The sequence below is a fragment of the Sebastes umbrosus genome, chromosome 13 (assembly GCF_015220745.1).
Source record: "Sebastes umbrosus isolate fSebUmb1 chromosome 13, fSebUmb1.pri, whole genome shotgun sequence".
In the NCBI taxonomy this organism is placed as follows: domain Eukaryota; kingdom Metazoa; phylum Chordata; class Actinopteri; order Perciformes; family Sebastidae; genus Sebastes; species Sebastes umbrosus.
In genome coordinates, this window is record NC_051281.1 from 14,096,316 (window position 1) to 14,115,085 (window position 18,770).

Below are 18,770 nucleotides of genomic sequence, written 5' to 3' on the forward strand. Positions count from 1 at the left end.
ACTCAGTTTAGGCTTAAATGAAACGATTAGAATCGTCAAATAATAAATATGTGCAACATATTTTTGTCTAAACAAATTGGAGAATTTTAAGTCGAGATAAAACATGAGTAGGCCTGCACACTATTTGCGACATATTCTTAGTCTTTAAATGCAATAACTTACTTTTTAAACTGCACAATTTCATATTTAGTGAAATTAAGATATTAAAATAAATAGTTTATTTAAATGATTTTGCGCAAATCGGCCTGTAAAAGCGCTGATCACAAAACTTAAAGGAAAATAATAAGTTTGACCTCCAAACTGATATTTTCTCTGTCGTGCTAAAGTCCGATCAGAGATGTCCTAATTTAAAAAATAAATTAATTTCAGAGAAATTATTTAGCAAAAAAAATTGATTTAAAAGTTTTATTTGTAAACATTAAATATTTCTTTCTCTCTAAAGTTTTTTTTTTTTTTTTAATTCGGCACCAAATGCGTTACAGAAGTCGTAAGTACATCATGATGTCAAAGATGTGGGCCTATATCACAAACTCATGAACCTCTTGATATAAGATGGGAGCTTTTCATTTTCCAAAACGTGTTAAATCATAACTACCTATAGACGTTTATAAGACATAAAAACATAGACAACGTGCTCAGCATGAACTCGGATGGTTTTTGAAGTCGTTTAAATTGCACCATGCTTTAGTGTAGCTCTTGGCAATAGAAATAATAAATATATAGAAACGTTTATATTCAACAGCAACAATACTTACAGCACATACAAACAAGGAATGTCTGACAGTTTTACAAACACCATGGGTCCCTCATTTTTCTATACAGATGAGATATTTTTCCACATAATGCGTCATACATAAAAGGAGTGCCATAACTACGAATCTGTATCAAATCTAGCAGACTACATAGTGTCCGGTATATATTATATATAGACATCACCTCAGCAAGTGCCTATTTATAAAATGAAAAAAGAAAAAAAGGAAAACTAGAACATGCGTTGTCTTTTCTGGATACTTTTTGGGATCCTGTCAGAAACACATATAGGCACGAGTCAAAAAAAGAAAAGAAAATTAAAATCTTTTTCATTATAACAAACTTTGTACAACGTGTTATTATAAACCGATGCATTGGTAAGCATCACATAATCTATCAGAATATACAGTGTGTGTGAGTGTGTGTGCGTGTTCATATATATAAATGGAATATATTACATCTGAGTATCAGTAGAGCCGATGTTAAATAAACAAGAAGTGATTGTAAAAACCGGATTGTTGACAATTTTTCCAAATTCCCAGTGATGATTCAAAGAATTAAAAGGCCTACACAGCAATAACACTCTCTCTCTCTCTCTCTCTCTCTCTCTCTTTCTCTCTCTTCCTCCTCTTATTCTTATTTCTCATACCGTTTTGTTGTTCTATTAGCCTACGGAGCTTTGCAAATATTCAGAAATAATAAAAATCTGACTCCTATAAACAGTCTTTTGGAAGTTCTTTGAGGTCTCGGAGTCGAGTTTGGACTCAGAAAGGTAGGGTGTCGAGGAAAAGTTTGTCAATTATTGCTGGCGGAGGGACTAGATCTTCTAGTTTTAGGTAAAAGATACGCTGCAGACCTTGGGTACATAGTGTGCGCAGTTCTGGGAGCTTTCCCAAGAGTTTTGACAAGTAGTTGGGCCGATTCAATCCGCCGCCATTGAACGTCACTTGATCTTTGAGGCAGTTGACTATCTTGTTTTGGAGATCCTCCACTCTCTTGGGTTCTTTGAGCCCGTGTCGCTCTGAAATACAGAAGAAAAAAAGGAACACAAATTATTTCCCCTTTCTCTTGTTTTGCACGCGTTTGTATAACGCAGGCAGAGTTTTTAGTAAATGGTAAATGGACTTGCATTTATAGTCTAGTGTTCTGACCACTCAAAGCGCTTTACACTACATGTCAGCATTCACCCATTCACACACACATTCATACACTGATGGCAGAGCTAAGGTGACAACTTTTGCCCATCAGGATCTAATCTAAATACTCATTATACATTCTAAATTCTAAATACTCATTATACATTCTAAATTCTAAATACTCATCCACACACTGATGGCTATGCCTTCGGGAGCAATTTTGGGGTTAAGTGTCTTGCTCAAGGACACATCGACATGTGACCCGGAGCAGCCGATCCGGGGATCGAACCACCGACCTTCCGATTGGTGGACAACCTGCTCTACCAAACTGAGCCACAGCCGCCCAACAAGTGTGCTTTTTTTTTTACGCACCTGTTACCATGGCCAGAGCTGCGATGCAGGAGAAAGCTGAGATGTCAATGTTCATGCTCTGCAAGTTGGAAGAAAAGTCCACGATGGCGTCCACCCACTCTCCAAACCCACGGACGCACTGTAGCCGGTGTAACACCACTCCATTACAAAAAATAAGTTTGCCTTCCACCGGGTTGGACCTGCAATTAATAAGGAAAACGCCATTAATTACGCATGGCAATAAATGTGGATTTAAAGAGCCTTTCTTCTTATTATTATTGGGGCAGCTAATAAAACCCAAATCAATGAAGCTTGAAGGAGCAGCTGATGATTATCTTAAAGATTGTTTTGTTTAATAATTACTCACCTGTACGCCAGCCGCAGGACGAACAGCTCCAGGAAGGCGGATTCAAAGAGGAGATCCTGATCTTGCTTGGGTAGATCACAGAAGCCCGGGATCTTCTCCGCCCAGCCTCGGATGATCTCCATGGAGCCCGTCAGGAGGTCGTAGAACTGCTGGATGTGCTGAGTGTTGTCTCCGGTCATTTGGTAGTCAGGGTTTGCCTGGAACTGGAATTTAATTTAAACAGCACTGTTAATGAGGTCCTTTAAAATATATAATCCGTGAAATTGCAAAATGCCCATTTCACAAGAGAAAGAGAGGGTGCTTTTTCCACTATTAAATCCATGTCTTCTTTTTTATTAAGTTCTCTATTTCAATTTACTTAGGTGGAGGAAGAAAAAAAATCGACCACATTAAAAAGCCTGACAAAGTTGGGAATTACAGAAAAGTTCCAAGGCAGTAAATTGTTACCTAAAAGCAGGGCTAAATTAAAAAAGGGCAATCAATCTTGTTGTTCATTCTGTTTTCACTCGGAGTAATAGTTGTCAACTTTTTTTTTTTTTATTTATACTTTATTTTTTTCCTTTTTATCAAGGCTGTTTTCATATACGCAATCCACTGTTTGTAATTACAACAGTCTATAAACCAACTTTTAAGTAGATGAGCTTTACAGACAAACCCATCAAGTACACTATAGAGAAAACACCTTCAACATTCAAAACCAAAAAACAAAACTAAGAAAAGAAATAACAATAATAATAATAATGACAAAAGAAAGAGTAGAGTTATAAAAACAAAACAACAAGAAAAAAAAACACATAAAAAAAAGTGCTGTGTTTTTGAAGTGCTGTGTGTGTGGATGACTTACTCTGGAGTAGTCCAAGGCAGACATGGATGGGTTGGAGTCCACATGGGCTCGAACAAGTGCGCTTATGAGGCTCACCGGCGGCGAAGGAGGAGAGGGCTCCTGAGGACTTTTGGGTTTGGATGGTAGTCGTCCTCTCCGACCTTTCAGATTATCAGTCCGGACAACTGCATCGGAAGAAACATATGACACATAAAGTCATCAATACGCACTCCTGTTGCTGTGCGTAAAAGTGGGGTTTAAATAATCCAACACTCTTATTACGCACGTTCCTCCAGTGTGTCAGTGTTGAAATATAAAACTAGTGGTCTAAAATAATATGAATGCATGGCCTAAACATACCTTCTCTCACCATTCCGACGACCATGCACTTCTGGAAGCGGCAGAACTGGCAGCGATTTCTTCGGCGTTTGTCAACAGGGCAGTTTTTATTTGCTAAACACACGTATTTAGCGTTTTTCTGAACGGTGCGCTGGAAAAGAAAGAAAGAAAAAGCATAATGTCACTCATAATGCAGGGCCTATCCTTTCTGAAGGATGTAGAACATGTAGAAAACACGGACTGTGGATTTGCTGCACAAGTGGTATAAAAAATGAAAAGATGAAAACGATATAATATCTGTCTCATCTCCTGTTCGGTGTGAACCAACAAGAGGGAATAAGACCTACAGCAAATACACATTTCTTGGTCTTTCATATTTTTACTTTATTCCTTTGAGATGTGGATAGATGTGCCCTATATGTCATATAAAGTTATTTTACGCACGCAACTTTGAGGTGTGTAATATTGAAATTATATTATATACGTTTTCAAGGTGCTTTCCTTCTCTTACCTCACCCCAACAACCTTCAGACCCAAACCAGATATATTTGGCATTTAGGCTGTCTGTTTAGATTCAGTTTGGAAAATTCAGTTTCTATAGGGATTTTTTTATAACCAGAGCAAATCCAAATTATGGTTTATGTCTGCTGTACAGTTAATAGAGGAAGTGTCGAACTAGGTGATCATAAAGGGAGTTGATGACTAATGTTTTCTGTGAAATGTTGTTCCAAGTGCCCTTAAAAAACATGACAAATATTAATTATTATATTTACTTATATATATATATGGATTGCTGCACAAGTGATACATATATATATTTTAAAAAAAAATCTCATCTCCTGTTCGGGGTGAACCAACAAGAGGGAATAAGACCGACATCAAATAACACATTTCGTGGTGTTTTCATATTTTTACTTTATTCCTTTGAGATGTGCTGTGATAGATGTGCCCTATATGTCATATATAGTTATTTTTACGCACGCAACTTTAAGGTGTGTAATATTGAAAATGGAATTATATTATATGTTTTAACTTGTGTTATTACATGTTGTTTTTTTAAAGAAATTGGGCAGATTATCAGAATCAGATCAGATCAGAATCAGACTCGTGTTTATTGCCAGGTGTAAGGAATTTGCTCTGGTTTTGTTTGTGCAAGTTAAACAGTATAATAACAAAAGAATAGATAAAAACGTTAGAATAAAAAATAAGAATAAAAAAATCACTCATATTCATGGTGTCACATCATCCCACCTTGAAGAATCCTTTGCAGCCCTCGCAGGTTCTCACTCCATAATGCTGGCAGGCTGCGTTGTCTCCGCACACCGCACACAGACCCTCGTTTGACGGAGATCCTCTGGACGGAGGCGACGGCACACCGCTGTCCACCAGCTGGTGGCCGTGTCCGAGCTGCAGGGAGTGAGGAAATGCCAGACCAGCAGCTTGTTTCCGGATGGCGCTGGGCACCGCGAAGCTCTGCCCGTCCAGGCCTCGGTGGTGGTGCACTCCGGAGTTGTCGTGGTTCATGGAGACGTGCAGAGGCCCGTCGAACCGCATCTGACAGCTGGAAACGGGAGTACCGGGCGGGGATTGCTTGAAGGAGAAGAGGGAAAGCCTTGAAACTGGATTCTTGCGCTGCTGGTCCATCATGTGAGACGTGGCCGCGACATAGTTCTGGTGGAAACTGTGCAGGGAGCCCGGATCCTCCCACATGTGATTGGGCTGAACCTGGAAGTTTGGCGTGCTCGGAGCGTGAGGAGAGGATGGTTTGAAGTACATAGGCCCACCAGAGTGAGCCGCCATCATCTCCTCCGACTGAGGAGGAGGCTGCAGGTGGCCCTGCTGGTGGTGGTAGCTGTGCATCTGGACGTCCTCCACCTTGATGGAGGATTGGTCTCCTCCAGAGTGGGGCATCTGATACAGACAGGGCGGTTTGACGTCGTAACCGGTGTTGTAGTTGTCCATGAATGTGCTGAAACTCGGGAGAGAAGTGGTGGCTGTGATTTCAGTGTTGGTCAAGTCCATGCTAAACTTAACAAACTCGGGTGTTAGGAAGTCGCAGCTGTATTCTCCTGCGGTGTGGTAGCTGTAGCTCTGGGAAGCAGGACTAGCTCCTTGAGGTGATGATCCATACTGAGCCTGAACGCAGGGCATGGCTGCAAAAACCAGAAACACATCAGAATACCACCAAGAAATATGGAGAAAGTTTTACAGTTTCATCTGATTTTATTTTTAAACAAAAAAAAAAAAACAGTAAGAATGTAATTTCATAATACAATACATCTGTATTTTTTTATTTGTAAATAATTTTCCATATCCTACCTCAAGTCTTCTGACAGTTTTTCGGTGACACTTGAAATGGGTTTTGTCAGGAGTTGGAGTATGGGTGTCAGGATTCAAGAAAGCGGCTCTGTTCTGGATCTTCCCCTTAATAAAACACACCACTTTGACATTTACTAGATTATAAAATAAACAAATATGATAAAAAAATCACCACGAGATCCCAGATAAAGACAGATTTAACCTTTTATAACACAATTACGCACAAACTGCAGCCAATTTCCGATTACGCACGGCGGTTTTGGAAAACGTCATAAAAAACTTTGAAAAGCAAAATATGTGCATATATAGATAAATTTAACAGCATAAGTCGTCTTTTTTTCTTTCCTTATAATAAAGTGTGCGCTTGTTCGTGATGCACAGACCAACTTCGCGCACTTGACATTAGTGGAAACTTGTCTGAGAAAAGCTAAAAAAAAAAAAAAATGAAACATCAGCACATCTGCACAGTCTGATCCAGACTCAGTTTTGTAGTCTGTAAACTTCAGTTTAACAGTGAAAACAGACTAAAAAGGAAAAATATTTAAAAGGCTCGGAGGCACATCATGTTGCAAAGAAAAAGAGATGAGTTGAATCTTACCTCTTTCACATCAGGATCGTGGCTTTCAATCCATGCGATAAGCATGCAGGGGGTATTCATCAATTTGTGTAAAAGCTCCAAATCATGAGCGGCGGTACCCAACAAAAGCAGCCAGGCAGACTTTAAACCGAGTGACTCCAGCGTACTGACAGCGACACGAGCTTCGACTACCCAGTCTGGACCAATGTGGCTTTGTTTATGTGAGCTCTGGATACCGTGGCCCACGTGTTTCACAGCGCCACGTCATCGGCGTCGACAAGGGCACCGACCAATCCGCTGGGGAGCTTTCTCAAGCCCCAATTTCTCTGGCAAAGTGTGTGATTGTCTTGTGGTATGTGTTCCATGTTGCTTCCCACATGGACATTAGCAGAGATGTAGTGGAGGGTAAACCCATATTCTGTGCTCACTTCTGACACTTTTGTGTGTATGCAGAGGACTTAAAGTCAGGCTTGTTTTGGTCTTACATGTGATTTTGCAAAGTAAATGAGATGAGCTGGTAGTTTCTGCACATTTGATTAACTTTTTTTTTAGTAGTAATCACCTTTGTTTTCACCTTCACTTCAACACACAGGACTATTATTGTTTGGAGACAATTCATCTAATATCACGCACACATACATATATAATAAAGGTAAACTTCTAGGTTGCAGCATGCATCATTACATGATTGTATTTTAGTTTGAACGGATATTATATAGTCTCACTGTTGTGAAGAGTTAATGTAGTGGAAGAAGACTGGAAGCACTTATTTCCAGTGATAAATAAGTGTTCAGATACTTGACTAAAAGTGGTAATACCACCATGAAAAATACTCTTTTAAGACTATTACTACTGCATTTTATTAAAGGAACAGTGTGTAACATTTTGGGAGATCTATTAGCAGAAATGGAATATAATATTAATAAGTATGTTTTCATTAATGTATAATCATCTGAAGAATCAGTGTTTTCATTAGCTTAGAATGAGCCCTTCATATCTACGTAGGGAGCAGGTCCTCTTCACGGAGACCACCATGTTGCAGGCTAACATGTAAAGGTGCATTCCTCACATGTAGAAACATCCCTATACTGACTAGTATAGAGTTTGTTTCATTGCCTGATAGTTGTTATTGCAGTGTGGAAATTGAGATGAGTGTACATTGGCACAGTTATGTCACAATGTTGGCTGCTGATACGCCAGACTCACCACCACACTTGTATGAAATAGGCCTAATGAAGCGAGGGTCAATATTATTCTTCGTTATCTTCTGACAGGATTTCTGTATTTCAATTGTGTTCCAAATTTAGACCTCCGATGGGGTGGGGTCTGCGGGGTGGGCTGCCTATTCATAGTATAGTGTATGTGAGCTGCTGCTGCTGCTGGAGGAGGAGGAAGAAGGGGGGGATAATTAGTGGGCCTGTAGCCGGTTGTCATGGGGTGTGGGGGGGGGACCAATTTAGTCCCCAGAGAGGGAAACGTGATAGGAGCGGGGCAGAATGGAGAGTGACGCAGAAAAACGCTCAAGTTGACGCAGTCGCCAAAATAATCTTTTGGCTTTATTGTTCTGCAGCGATGGAATCACTGATCTCAGTGTAATCTTACACCAACACCTTGTAGCCAATCAAGTTGGCCTACATTTTTTTTTTCTCTACATGGCCTGAGTGTGCATATATAGGGTGCAACAAGATGTTATAGAGACGTATGCATGTAACAGCAGCCAGCATCACATAGCACATGTGTTATTTCTAGTGGATTGATGCTTTATTATTACACGAGCCACAGAACAACCATCCGTCTAACAGCAGTTTTTTGTGTGTGCCCTGTACTCAGTGCACACAAGGACAGAGAGTGCAAGGAGAGAGGGTGGGGGGGGGAGAAAACTGTATATCATGGTTACACTCACCTCTAGAGGACACTATTGTTCACCAGCCATACATCAAGCAGCTCCTGTTTCTTACAATTAACCTTTTAATTAACCTAACCCCATTAAGACTGTGTGGTCACGCCCAGTCGTTTTCAGGTGGGCTTGATGGCAGGATTTGAACATTACAAATTCTCCACACTGCCCTGTGAGTATTCATAAGATAAATAATGTAGTAAAAGTAGTTTTTTTTTCGTGATGGCTGCTAATTAGACCACCTTTCACTTTTTTACAGGGGGCTTCTAGTTTGTCAACACTAAACCTTTCCCTGTGTGCTGAAATCTACTGACCACACATCTGTATTTGCGTACAGTTTGTACATAACAGATTCAAACTATTTTGTGTGAAAATATGATAGGACGCGGCATGGTCGCACTGTGTTTCTGTTATCCGTTTAGAGTTTGGAAGGAAAACACAATTAGCAGTTTAATTGTCCATTTTACTGAAGAATAATTAACTTCCCATTTATATGCACAATTAATTGACAGCCATTTGGAAAGTGAGGAGTTAGTTTTAATCACACAGAAGTTATTTCCCAAGATTATATTTTTAACTTTGTTTGAAGAAATGTCTACTGACATTACCAATTTTGGCGTGTGGGCGCGCGACTGAGTGCGTGCAAGAGAGAGGGGGAGATATTTTTGTTCATAGGCTTACAGACCGTCACAGCTCGGTTAAAATGTTCTGTACGATCCGGAAATCTGCAGGAAATGCACTTTATTAATGAATATATAGACGCTGTCGACATCTCAGGGTGGCAGGATGCTTATGGATCCAAGTTACAGAAAGGTTGCCCCAGGGTGAGAACACACTTGATTCGCTGAACGGTGTTCATCATGAACCAGCCACTTCTAATTTGGCTCCAGATGGCTTTTTCTCAGCACCAGTGCGTCCTATAAGAGTAACTTCCGAGGTCAAATGTTTTTTCGTCACTGCAACACAGCGTGGATCCAGCTTACGTCAGCACTTTACGTCACTTTGCAAGTAGTCCTCCATCAGCATCACTTGTGTTTTCGCCCACGTGGAATGATTCATTTAATTCTTCTATTTCATCTGGATACAAAGAGATCTGACCGTAATATGAATTATAAGATGACATCATATTTCACTCACCCAGACCACGTGACTTCCTTTTATTAAAGGAACAGTGTGTAACATTTTGGGGGATCTATTAGCAGAAATGGAATATAATATTCATAATTATGTTTTCATTAGTGTATAATCACCTGAAACTAACAATGGTTGTGGTTTCATTAACTTAGAATGAGCCCTCCTGAAAACTGAAACTGCGGTAACGTGTGCCGTAGAGTGTAAAACCGTGGTACCGCCAGCCGCCGTCTGACTTCTGTTGCTCCTAAAATAGTGTTATTATGGTAAGGTTGGCCTCGGAGTGAGGCAAACAGCGTTACTGCGGTTTTGCACTCAGCAGCTCACATTACCGCAGTCTTGGAAAGGGAGGAATGAGCAGAGGGGTACTCGGTTGGTTGCAATCTGCAACCTCACCACAAGATGTTGCTAAATCCTACACACTGTACCTTTAAATGTATTATGTGATAGGATGCAGAATGATTTCTATGAGAGTGTTCAGTGATTAAGATATTTATGTGAAGAGGTGGAATGTAACAAAGTATATGTACTCAAGTACTAACATTTTTAAGTATGCCTACTTGAGTATTTCAATTTTCTGCTACTTTACACTTACACTCACTACATTTCAGAGACAAATATTGTACTTATTAATCACTACATTCAATAGTTAGTTATCTTTCGGATTAAGATTTTAAATACAAATCATGATCATCAAAATGTGATGATTTGTTACAGATTAACAACCAACCAGTATATAAAGTTGTTAACATTTGCCTCACCCTGCAATATTAAATTCCATGCTGACGATGTCCATTCATCAAAAATAAATATCCAATAATATAATATAATATAATTGTAACAGGCACCATTCGGCTGCATAATGAGCGCTTGTACGTTTAATTTTTTGAAGTACATTTTGCTAGCTAATACTTTTCTACTTCATTAAGAAGTAATGGAATATTTATACATTGTTTTATTGCTACTTTGACTTTAAGCTGCTGAACTCCAAACTCAAATTTATGTTATCAGAGGTAACCGCCGTATGAACACAGTGCATAGCGGTGGCAATTAGCTAGCCAGTGTGGCACACACACAGACTGTATATAAGAAGTGGACGTAGTCACTGTGACATCACCCATTGGTTTGAGGACTGCCGTTTTGAAGCCTTGAGTTTGTCATTTTGGCCGTCACACGAGAGGGTTGAGCTAAGTACTATCAAACGATGAATAAGGCATTTTTAGGCAACGCCGTGGTAGCGACCTTTCAATCACAAGGTAGCCACGCCCTAAAGCATACCCTGCTTTATGGTCTATTTGATTCTAAATGGGGCCATAATTTACTAAATGAACATCATGCTGTATTGAAGAAGACTTGAAACTAGTGATTGAGACCATAAACTCATGTTTACAATGTTTACTGAGGTATAAATCAGGTGTGAAGTAGGGTCATTTTCTCATAGACTTCAATACAATCAGACTTCTTTTTTCAACCAGAGGAGTCGCCCCCTGCTGGCTATTAGACAGAATGCAAGTTTAAGGCACTTCGGCATTGACTTCACTTTTCTGATTTTTCAGCTCATCACATGTTTTGCATGCCATATCTTACCTGTGAAGTAACTTAAGAACAGTATTTATCTCTGAAGTATAGAGGAGTAGATGTATAAAGTTGTAGAACATTGAAATATTCTGTGAAGCACCACCTCCTCAAAGTTGTATTTAAGCACATTACTTAACAAAAGTATGATAATAATTGAGAAAATGTGTTTTTATTAATGATCTCTCCACTTCTTTTAATTTCATAATCACTGAGTGATCCACTTACTACTTAACATTATTCAGCCCTGAAACATGATGAAAGCTAGGAGGGAGTTGCTCCCCTCACTTACACACACTTAAATTGAAGCCCAGGAAGTTTGCAAAATCTGCTGGTCCCTCGCACAAACCTCATTTCCTTCCTAAGCACCAGCAGGTATCAAACTTTCTGAGAATTGAACAGCCCGACCCTGAAGGCATCCCTTTGCTCAGTGTCTTCTTTCCATTTCTAGATTCCCACTTTACAAGCTTAAATGTCTACTTAATATGCTTTAATGCCTGCTCTTTAGAGCCAGGGAGCACTTCATCACTTTTATACACCTTTATATAACACACTGTTAACTAGCAATGCCTTATGGAACAGCTTGTCTTGCAGCTGGAAGGCGCCTCCATGGTATGATGGAGGTACCTGTTCACCATTCACAATGAGACAGTAAAATGGGAATAGAGGCCTCTGCATACTGCTGCTGTCTATATCAGTCAACGATGAATATTCATGAATCACAGTGTCATGACATGCTCTGTAATTGGCAGCAACATTAGTAATGACACTGCTGGTATCAAGTCCCTGCATATTCATGTGGTGGGGCAATATTTCCTCGTGGTGCTGTTTTTTTCCTCTCCTCCTGAAAGTGAAAATGTATTCTGAAGCTGCAGGTGTCCCTGGTGCCACAATCAATTGCTGGCTGGATTGTGCCCCAGTGAAAATCAGACAAACCATTAGTTTCTTTGTCAATCTCTTTGATTAATAATATATCTGAATTATAAAAGGTTGAGACGACTCTAAATAGTGTAAAGTGAATCTCTTTGTAATAGTTATGAATGCAGGCCTTCAGGATGTACACCGTGTCGTTGCCACTGGCTATCGGGCATTAAAAAGATCAATGTTGAAATGCATTGATGACTTCAGTGTAAAAAATAACACCAAAATTATTGAATGATTCTATATGAGGAATGAGCGTCTGCTCTCTAATGATGCCACAAACAGTTTATCACTTATCCGAGTTGTTTGAGGTGTGAGTAGATTTAGCAGCTTACACAGACACACGCCTGCTCATCGAGGTTACACGCTGATAGCGGGCTCGCTGTGGCAGATTTCTTTTTGTACTGGAATTTGCTGCGACTCCATTTCGGCCCCACTAAAGTGTCCTAGAGTGGATGATGAGGGAATTGGATAAAGCTTTGCCTAAGCTGCAAGGCTTTCTCCTCTAAGCAGCTGTGTGGGAGGATTTCTCTGTTTAGTGCAGTGCACCATTCAGACTGTGGTGTAAAGAGGCAGACCTGCTTCTAGACCAGTGGAAGGATCAGTATTGAGATGGTAACGTTGTTTACAACACAGTAAACTTCATAGGCACAGTTCTAGTCATGTTTCCAGTGGTGGAAGAAGTATTCAGATCCTTTACTAAAGTAAAAGCACCAATACAAGAAAAAATATCGCGAGCGAAATGTACCAAGTATCAAAGTAAAAGTACTCATTCTGCAGTAAAATGTACCATTTACTGTAGCTGATATATATGACATTATTAGATTGCCAATACAAATGCCTTCACGCCAGCGACAGACGTGGCCTTGTTGTCCGTACGTCCCATTCTTGTGAACGCGATATCTCAGGAACGCCTGTAGGGAATATCTTCATATTTGGCACAAACGTCCACTAAGACTCAAGGGTGAACCTGAGGTCAAAGGTCACTGTGACCTCACAAATCACATTTTTGGACATTACTCAAGAATTCATACGCTAATTATGACAATCTCACACAAATATCTAATAGGAAAAATGGTGTAGTGATGACATGTTGGACAGACATGGATGTAAACTGTAACTTGGCTGGTTGGCGGTAATTCTAGTTGTAAGAGGTCACATGTCAAACAGGTTGGGAACCAATGGTTTAATCTTCAACAATGCATTGCATTTTATAATCTCATATGTTGTTTTATGTCAAATCTTTATCTGAAAAGTAACCAGTCACTATTGCTGTAAAATAAATGTGAAGTAAACAATACAACATTTCCTTCTTTTTGTAGTTGTAGTGGAATATAAGTATAAAGTAACTACTAAAGTTTGTTTCAGTAATGGATTACCTGCACTGCAAACTTTGCTGTTCTTTTTTCTCTTTTTTCCTGTTGTTGATCACCACCACCTACTGTATCTGTGCATTGCAGGAGGAGGCAGGCGTTCCACAAGGCATTAATGGGAACTGCTGTCAGTGTGAGAGGAAGCTTGTTTGCATTTTACTCAGCCGGCAGAATACAAGAGAAAACAGGTGAGATTCCCTCAAGTGTTGCAGAGTGTGCTGTGTAGTTAACAAACCTTATTAATATAATTAGGAGGCTTCAGATTACGTTTGTTGAATAAAAATGTAAAAAGTGAGCTCACATTGGATGATGCTTGTAACACAATTTAATTCTATGTATCACAGATCATAAATGGAATAATAAATAATAAGGAGCTACTCATTTTAGTGTCTTTGCATCTGTTCACTGTTCTTTCTAACAGATGGTAGATTGTAATGTGCACATGAGTAACAACTGCAGTGAACTTGAGAATGGCTGTCATTTGTCATTTTTTGTTTTGCTTATTTTAGATAATCCTGTGCCATCATCTTCTTTACTAAGTACATGTGTTGCAATTAGTCAAGTTTGCTTGTTAACACGTCTGCCTGCCGTCCGTCTGCGTGCCACATGCAGATTTTGTGATTAATCTAGAAAGACAATATTTTGAAATGTTATTGGGAGTGGAATATAAATAAGCGTGTGATGTATTGTTTTTTATTGCTTGATGGCGTCTGACAGCTTTGTCACAGAAAATGCATGGCTTCTTTTTTCCTAAATCCATCATGAGGAATATAAAGACATATGCATAATAATGAAACACATTTATTAATGTGTACTGTCCCCTGGAGTCACATGACAATGAAATTGATGACTGTTTTTTTTTGCATGGATGCTGTAGGCCTGTGTGGTATCACATGTGGAGGCGGCTGAACGGGTCAAAACTGTCTACATGGATGAGCTCAAAGGTCAGAGTGGCCTCATGAAGGTCTCACAGGAGTCTGACGGCTTCATCGGAGGAGGAGGAGCCACTGACTCAGGTTAGATGCACTCACTGGGAGTAAGTTGCTTTTGTCCTCTGGTTTGAAAATAAAGAGCTGGACTTATGTACTGCTCATCCAAGCAGCAGGCTATTTGAGTACACCAGTTGTTTCTGGGACCTTAACTGTTTAGGCTTTTTTGATTTACACTGTAGATATGCCAGCCTGTATAGATTTTGAATATTATATTATTTGTATATTAAGGCTGGCACAATTTTGAAAATATATCTAATTGCAATTATTTTGACTGATATTGCTATTGCAATATGATTTGTGATGTTAGAGGGAAAGATTGTTTTTACATTATTATTCTCATTTTCATTGAAAAACATAAAATGATTATGGTGTGATTTCTGCGGGGATCTGCACCAAACAAAGACATTTTCTTAAGTGTGTAGAATATGATGTGTGGGCCAGGACATCTCTGGAACACCATAATATTTAATTTGAAATGCTATTTTGACACACATTTCACCTTTAACAAATATTGCGATTTTAACAAATACTACGATTTGAAGATTGCACTAGGCCATATTGCGATTTTGGTAAAATGTTGATTAATTGTGCAGCCCTGATGTATACAGAAGCAAACATGTTTCTCCAACCACTTAAAAGATAAGTCTGATGGTATTCAATATTTGTCTTATTGTCAACAAACCAGCAACATATTAATCTCACTAACTAACTATATATATATATATATGTATATATATATATATATATATATATAAGAAAGCCAATGCTGAAGTGCCTTAAACTTGCATTCTTTCTAATAGCCAGCAGGGGGTGACTCCTCTGGTTGCAAAAAGAAATTCTCACTTGATTTATTACCTCAGTAAACATGAGTTTATGGTCTCAATTGCTAGTTTCAAGTCTTCATCAATACAGCATGATGTTCATTTAATAAATCATTGTCCCATTTAGAGTCAAATAGACCATAAAGCAGGGTATGGTTTAGGGCGTGGCTACCTTGTGGTACCACGGCGTTGTCCATGTTTTTGTATTACAACTTTAACCCTTTCACGGTGTGTTTTCAGTTCATGAAAGTTAATTAGAACCTTTTTGTGTTGCCTAAATATCTCTTATTCAGCATTCGGTTGTACTTAGCTCCACCCTCTCGTGTCACTTCTGGTTGCAAAAAATGAAGATGGTGGCAACCAAAATGCCAAGGTCGTGTTTTTAGCAGTCCACATACCAATGGGTGACGTCACGCTGACTGCGTCCACTTCTCATATAGTCTATGCTATCTATAAATATATATAGAGAGAGAGAGTTTATTTTAAATATATTTGTAACCCGTTTGGAAAGATTCACATCTTCAGTACCAATGGTCTTTGACTAACTGGGCTGAGACATGGTAAAGAAGTCAGAAAGTATTGAGTGACAAACTAACACATTGTTGGTGTTGACTAAAAAGTGTCATCTGGTTTACTAGGAATGTTTTGAGCTTTCATGAGCAAACAAACTGATAATTCCCAGTTTTTCCTGCAGCACCAGTGCCATCGTTTTTTCTGGGAGAAGCTTTTTGAGAGGATTTTTCGTGGCAGAGTCTTGTTCAGCCCCTGCTTGCAACCACAAATGGGCATTCTCCATCCTGATGTTGCATAACCTCCTTGCCATTGTGATGGAGCTGCTTCCAAGCCGTCTCTCTGGGGCTCCATCTGTAAGACGCTTCGCATGTCTGCTATGAAGTCTAGAGCAGCAGCGTGTTTAGACTGGGAGGATTTCTCTCCTTAACAAGTCTACGGGCTTTAGTCCAATCACCAAAAACATAAATGATAACTCCTTTGTTCTCTTCCAATGAGGGGAGCATCCTCTCGTGGTTACCATTACATACCAAATCAATTATCCATGCTGCTGGTAGGAGGCTTCTTAAATGTGTTTTTGCCCCTTTATTTACTCGGGTTGTCTAATGGCGGTGTAGAGGGGGTTTTCAAACACTTTCTTCTAATCCTCAGTCATTCTTCCTTTCTTCTTTTCAAAACTGGGATTTACAGACCATCTGGGACAGCAAAGAGGCTTCTAATAGGCAAAGTAAAGAGAGATTTCAGTGTTAAAAATGTTGTGAAAGTCATATGATTTCCCGCAAATACATTTATGAAAAATTGCTCAGAAGAAAACAATGTTTTCTAGATTTCTTTTCTATGTTTGGTATAACTGTGTTCTGAGAACATGCAGTTCCTCTTTGAGATTCATGCTGTCATACTGGTGGAAATGATTGTTGTTTTTAACCAATGGAATATGTATGGCCTCACAATATTGTTCCCGTCATGAATATTACAGTGGAAAGTTGTGCATATGTGAATAGCATCTAAAGATTTGGGACAATAAGTATCCAAATGTTGATGTGTTTCCTTGGCTCCCATTGTCAGATCTCAAAACTGCCCTTGTGCAGGGAGACGATTTCTCATCAGGCACCAGCAGCCGGAGCACCAAGCTCATTCACGGAGGAGTCCGATATCTACAGAAAGCCATCATGAAATTGGATTACAAACAGGTAAATGCTTCATTTTTTCTCCGCAGCTGACACTTATCCGCAGAATTCCTGGTCCCTCTGGTCATATTGCTTTATTTACCCTCCCATGTTCATTTTTCATTCACGGGAAGCAGTGACATGTTTTCCTTGAATGACTGCCTGCCTGGAATTTTCTGAAGTTGTTTTAAAGAAATCTTACAACTTCACAGACCTCTGTTGTTATCATATTGTGACTTAATTCATAAAATTATCCCTCAGTAATAGGTGGAATGAAGCCCATGTGTCCTCCTTTGTCTGTGAATTGTTTAAGACGAGTCACCCGGGTTCAAACTGAAATGTCACCATTTTCTGTTACATTTCACAGTATATGAGAAATCTCATTATTCTCAGCGTGTGTTTTCTTTAGGAGCCTTATTTTGCTATCTGTATGAACATATGAGGGTCCTGGAGGTGAGCAGCAGTGGAGACCAATTAGTGTGATTGCGGGAAACGCAACTGCCTAGTCAGCAGCTCGACAGTAAAATGTAGGCTGCGCTACGCGTCTCGGATGAAACAGAGGGCAAATTAAAGCAACAGTTTTTGGGACTTAAGACATCTAGTCTAAATAATGTTTACCCTCAAAACCTGAAATCTAATTCAGGTCTCAAAATCAACTAATAACTAACAAAAGGGCTGAAAATTCAATTCTGGTTCGTTATTAGAGAAATCAAATGTTCTGTTAGCAGCAGAACGAGGTAAACTGTAATAGGTCATTGCTGTCATTCAAATATGCGCACAGATTATGTTTAATTTATTACTTTAAGAATCTAGATAAAGGCTGAATTAAAGCTGGAATTAAAATTAGAGCTTAAACAGTTAGACGATTAAGTAATTTTATAAAGCCAAATTGCCAAAAATTCACTTGTTCCAAATGTGAATTATTTGTGGGATCTTTGTCTTCCATGATAGTAAATTGAATATCTTTAGGTTTTGGACTATAATAGTATAAATATACTATACTTAACCTAGACCTGTACCTATACTACAGACATGTGGGACTTGGACTCTGGGAAATGGACATTTTTCACTGGGATGAATTATTAATTGATAGATCAAGAAAACAATCATTCAATTATTGAATTATGAAAATGATCATTAGTTCAGCCCTAAAGGCCTTTACACACCAGCAGCGTTTATTTTGTGCAATTCATTTGCACATCAATACATTTTTTCATGTCATGAGTACTTTCACACAGAACGCGAATATTAGGCGGCAAAAAAGGTTGATTTTTCTGAGCTTTTGCACCACACATAAAGGCATCAACTAATCACGTTATGCGGAACGGGTTGAGTTGCACCTATGTTTATGAAACAACAAAACAGAGGCTCCGTAGTCCAAGTAACAACAGCAAACTTTATTACTCCTTTCAACCTTGACAAATGCAGACCAGATCCACTCCTTCCATTCTTACCTTTCACATTAAAAGCTGTAGACATATAATATTCGCAGGTGAGTATTAAGCATTTTTGTGTTGTTTATTTGTCACGCCCCCAGAGTGTAAAGGCCTTAATTAGAATATAGTTTATGTCTGACTCTCCTCTCCATGTCTAGTCCAAGTCTATCCCAGTTTGTTGACTATCAACGTGTGTTCAGACCAAACACAAAGCGGATTTGTGTCAATGCAAAGACACAAATTTGCGATGGGCGACGCGAATACACACGAATACGCGTCCATGCGT

At 39.2% G+C, this 18,770-nt stretch overlaps 1 protein-coding gene and 1 long non-coding RNA gene across 16 annotated transcripts in view; one reads left to right on the top strand and one right to left on the bottom strand.

Moving 5' to 3' along the window:
- Nucleotides 1-18,770, top strand: part of LOC119500680 — a 186,243-nt gene that overhangs the window by 95,488 nt on the left and 71,985 nt on the right. For all 15 annotated transcript variants that reach the window (XR_005209664.1, XR_005209667.1, XR_005209661.1 and 12 more), the window contains exons 4-6: nt 13,647-13,747; nt 14,437-14,575; nt 16,948-17,072. This is a non-coding gene — a long non-coding RNA (uncharacterized LOC119500680). The remainder of the gene's footprint in view (nt 1-13,646; nt 13,748-14,436; nt 14,576-16,947; nt 17,073-18,770) is intronic.
- Nucleotides 443-6,855, bottom strand: nr4a2a (nuclear receptor subfamily 4, group A, member 2a). Its single transcript, XM_037790527.1, has 8 exons — nt 6,684-6,855; nt 6,086-6,190; nt 5,018-5,919; nt 3,788-3,917; nt 3,449-3,612; nt 2,605-2,807; nt 2,259-2,437; nt 443-1,771 (listed from the first exon to the last, which is right to left on the bottom strand). Exons 3-8 carry the CDS (start codon nt 5,915-5,917, stop codon nt 1,515-1,517), a joined length of 1,833 nt encoding a protein of 610 aa, XP_037646455.1. The 5' UTR covers nt 5,918-5,919; nt 6,086-6,190; nt 6,684-6,855; the 3' UTR covers nt 443-1,514.

Excerpts from the sequence above, each read along its gene's own strand:
- nr4a2a (XM_037790527.1), bottom strand. The coding sequence starts at position 5,917 with ATGCCCTGCGTTCAGGCTCAGTATGGATCATCACCTCAAGGAGCTAGT. Across the intron at positions 2,438-2,604 it reads GTCCTGCGGCTGGCGTACAG|GTCCAACCCGGTGGAAGGCA; the intron begins GTGAGTAATTAT and ends TATTAATTGCAG. Across the intron at positions 1,772-2,258 it reads AGCTCTGGCCATGGTAACAG|AGCGACACGGGCTCAAAGAA; the intron begins GTGCGTAAAAAA and ends TCTGTATTTCAG.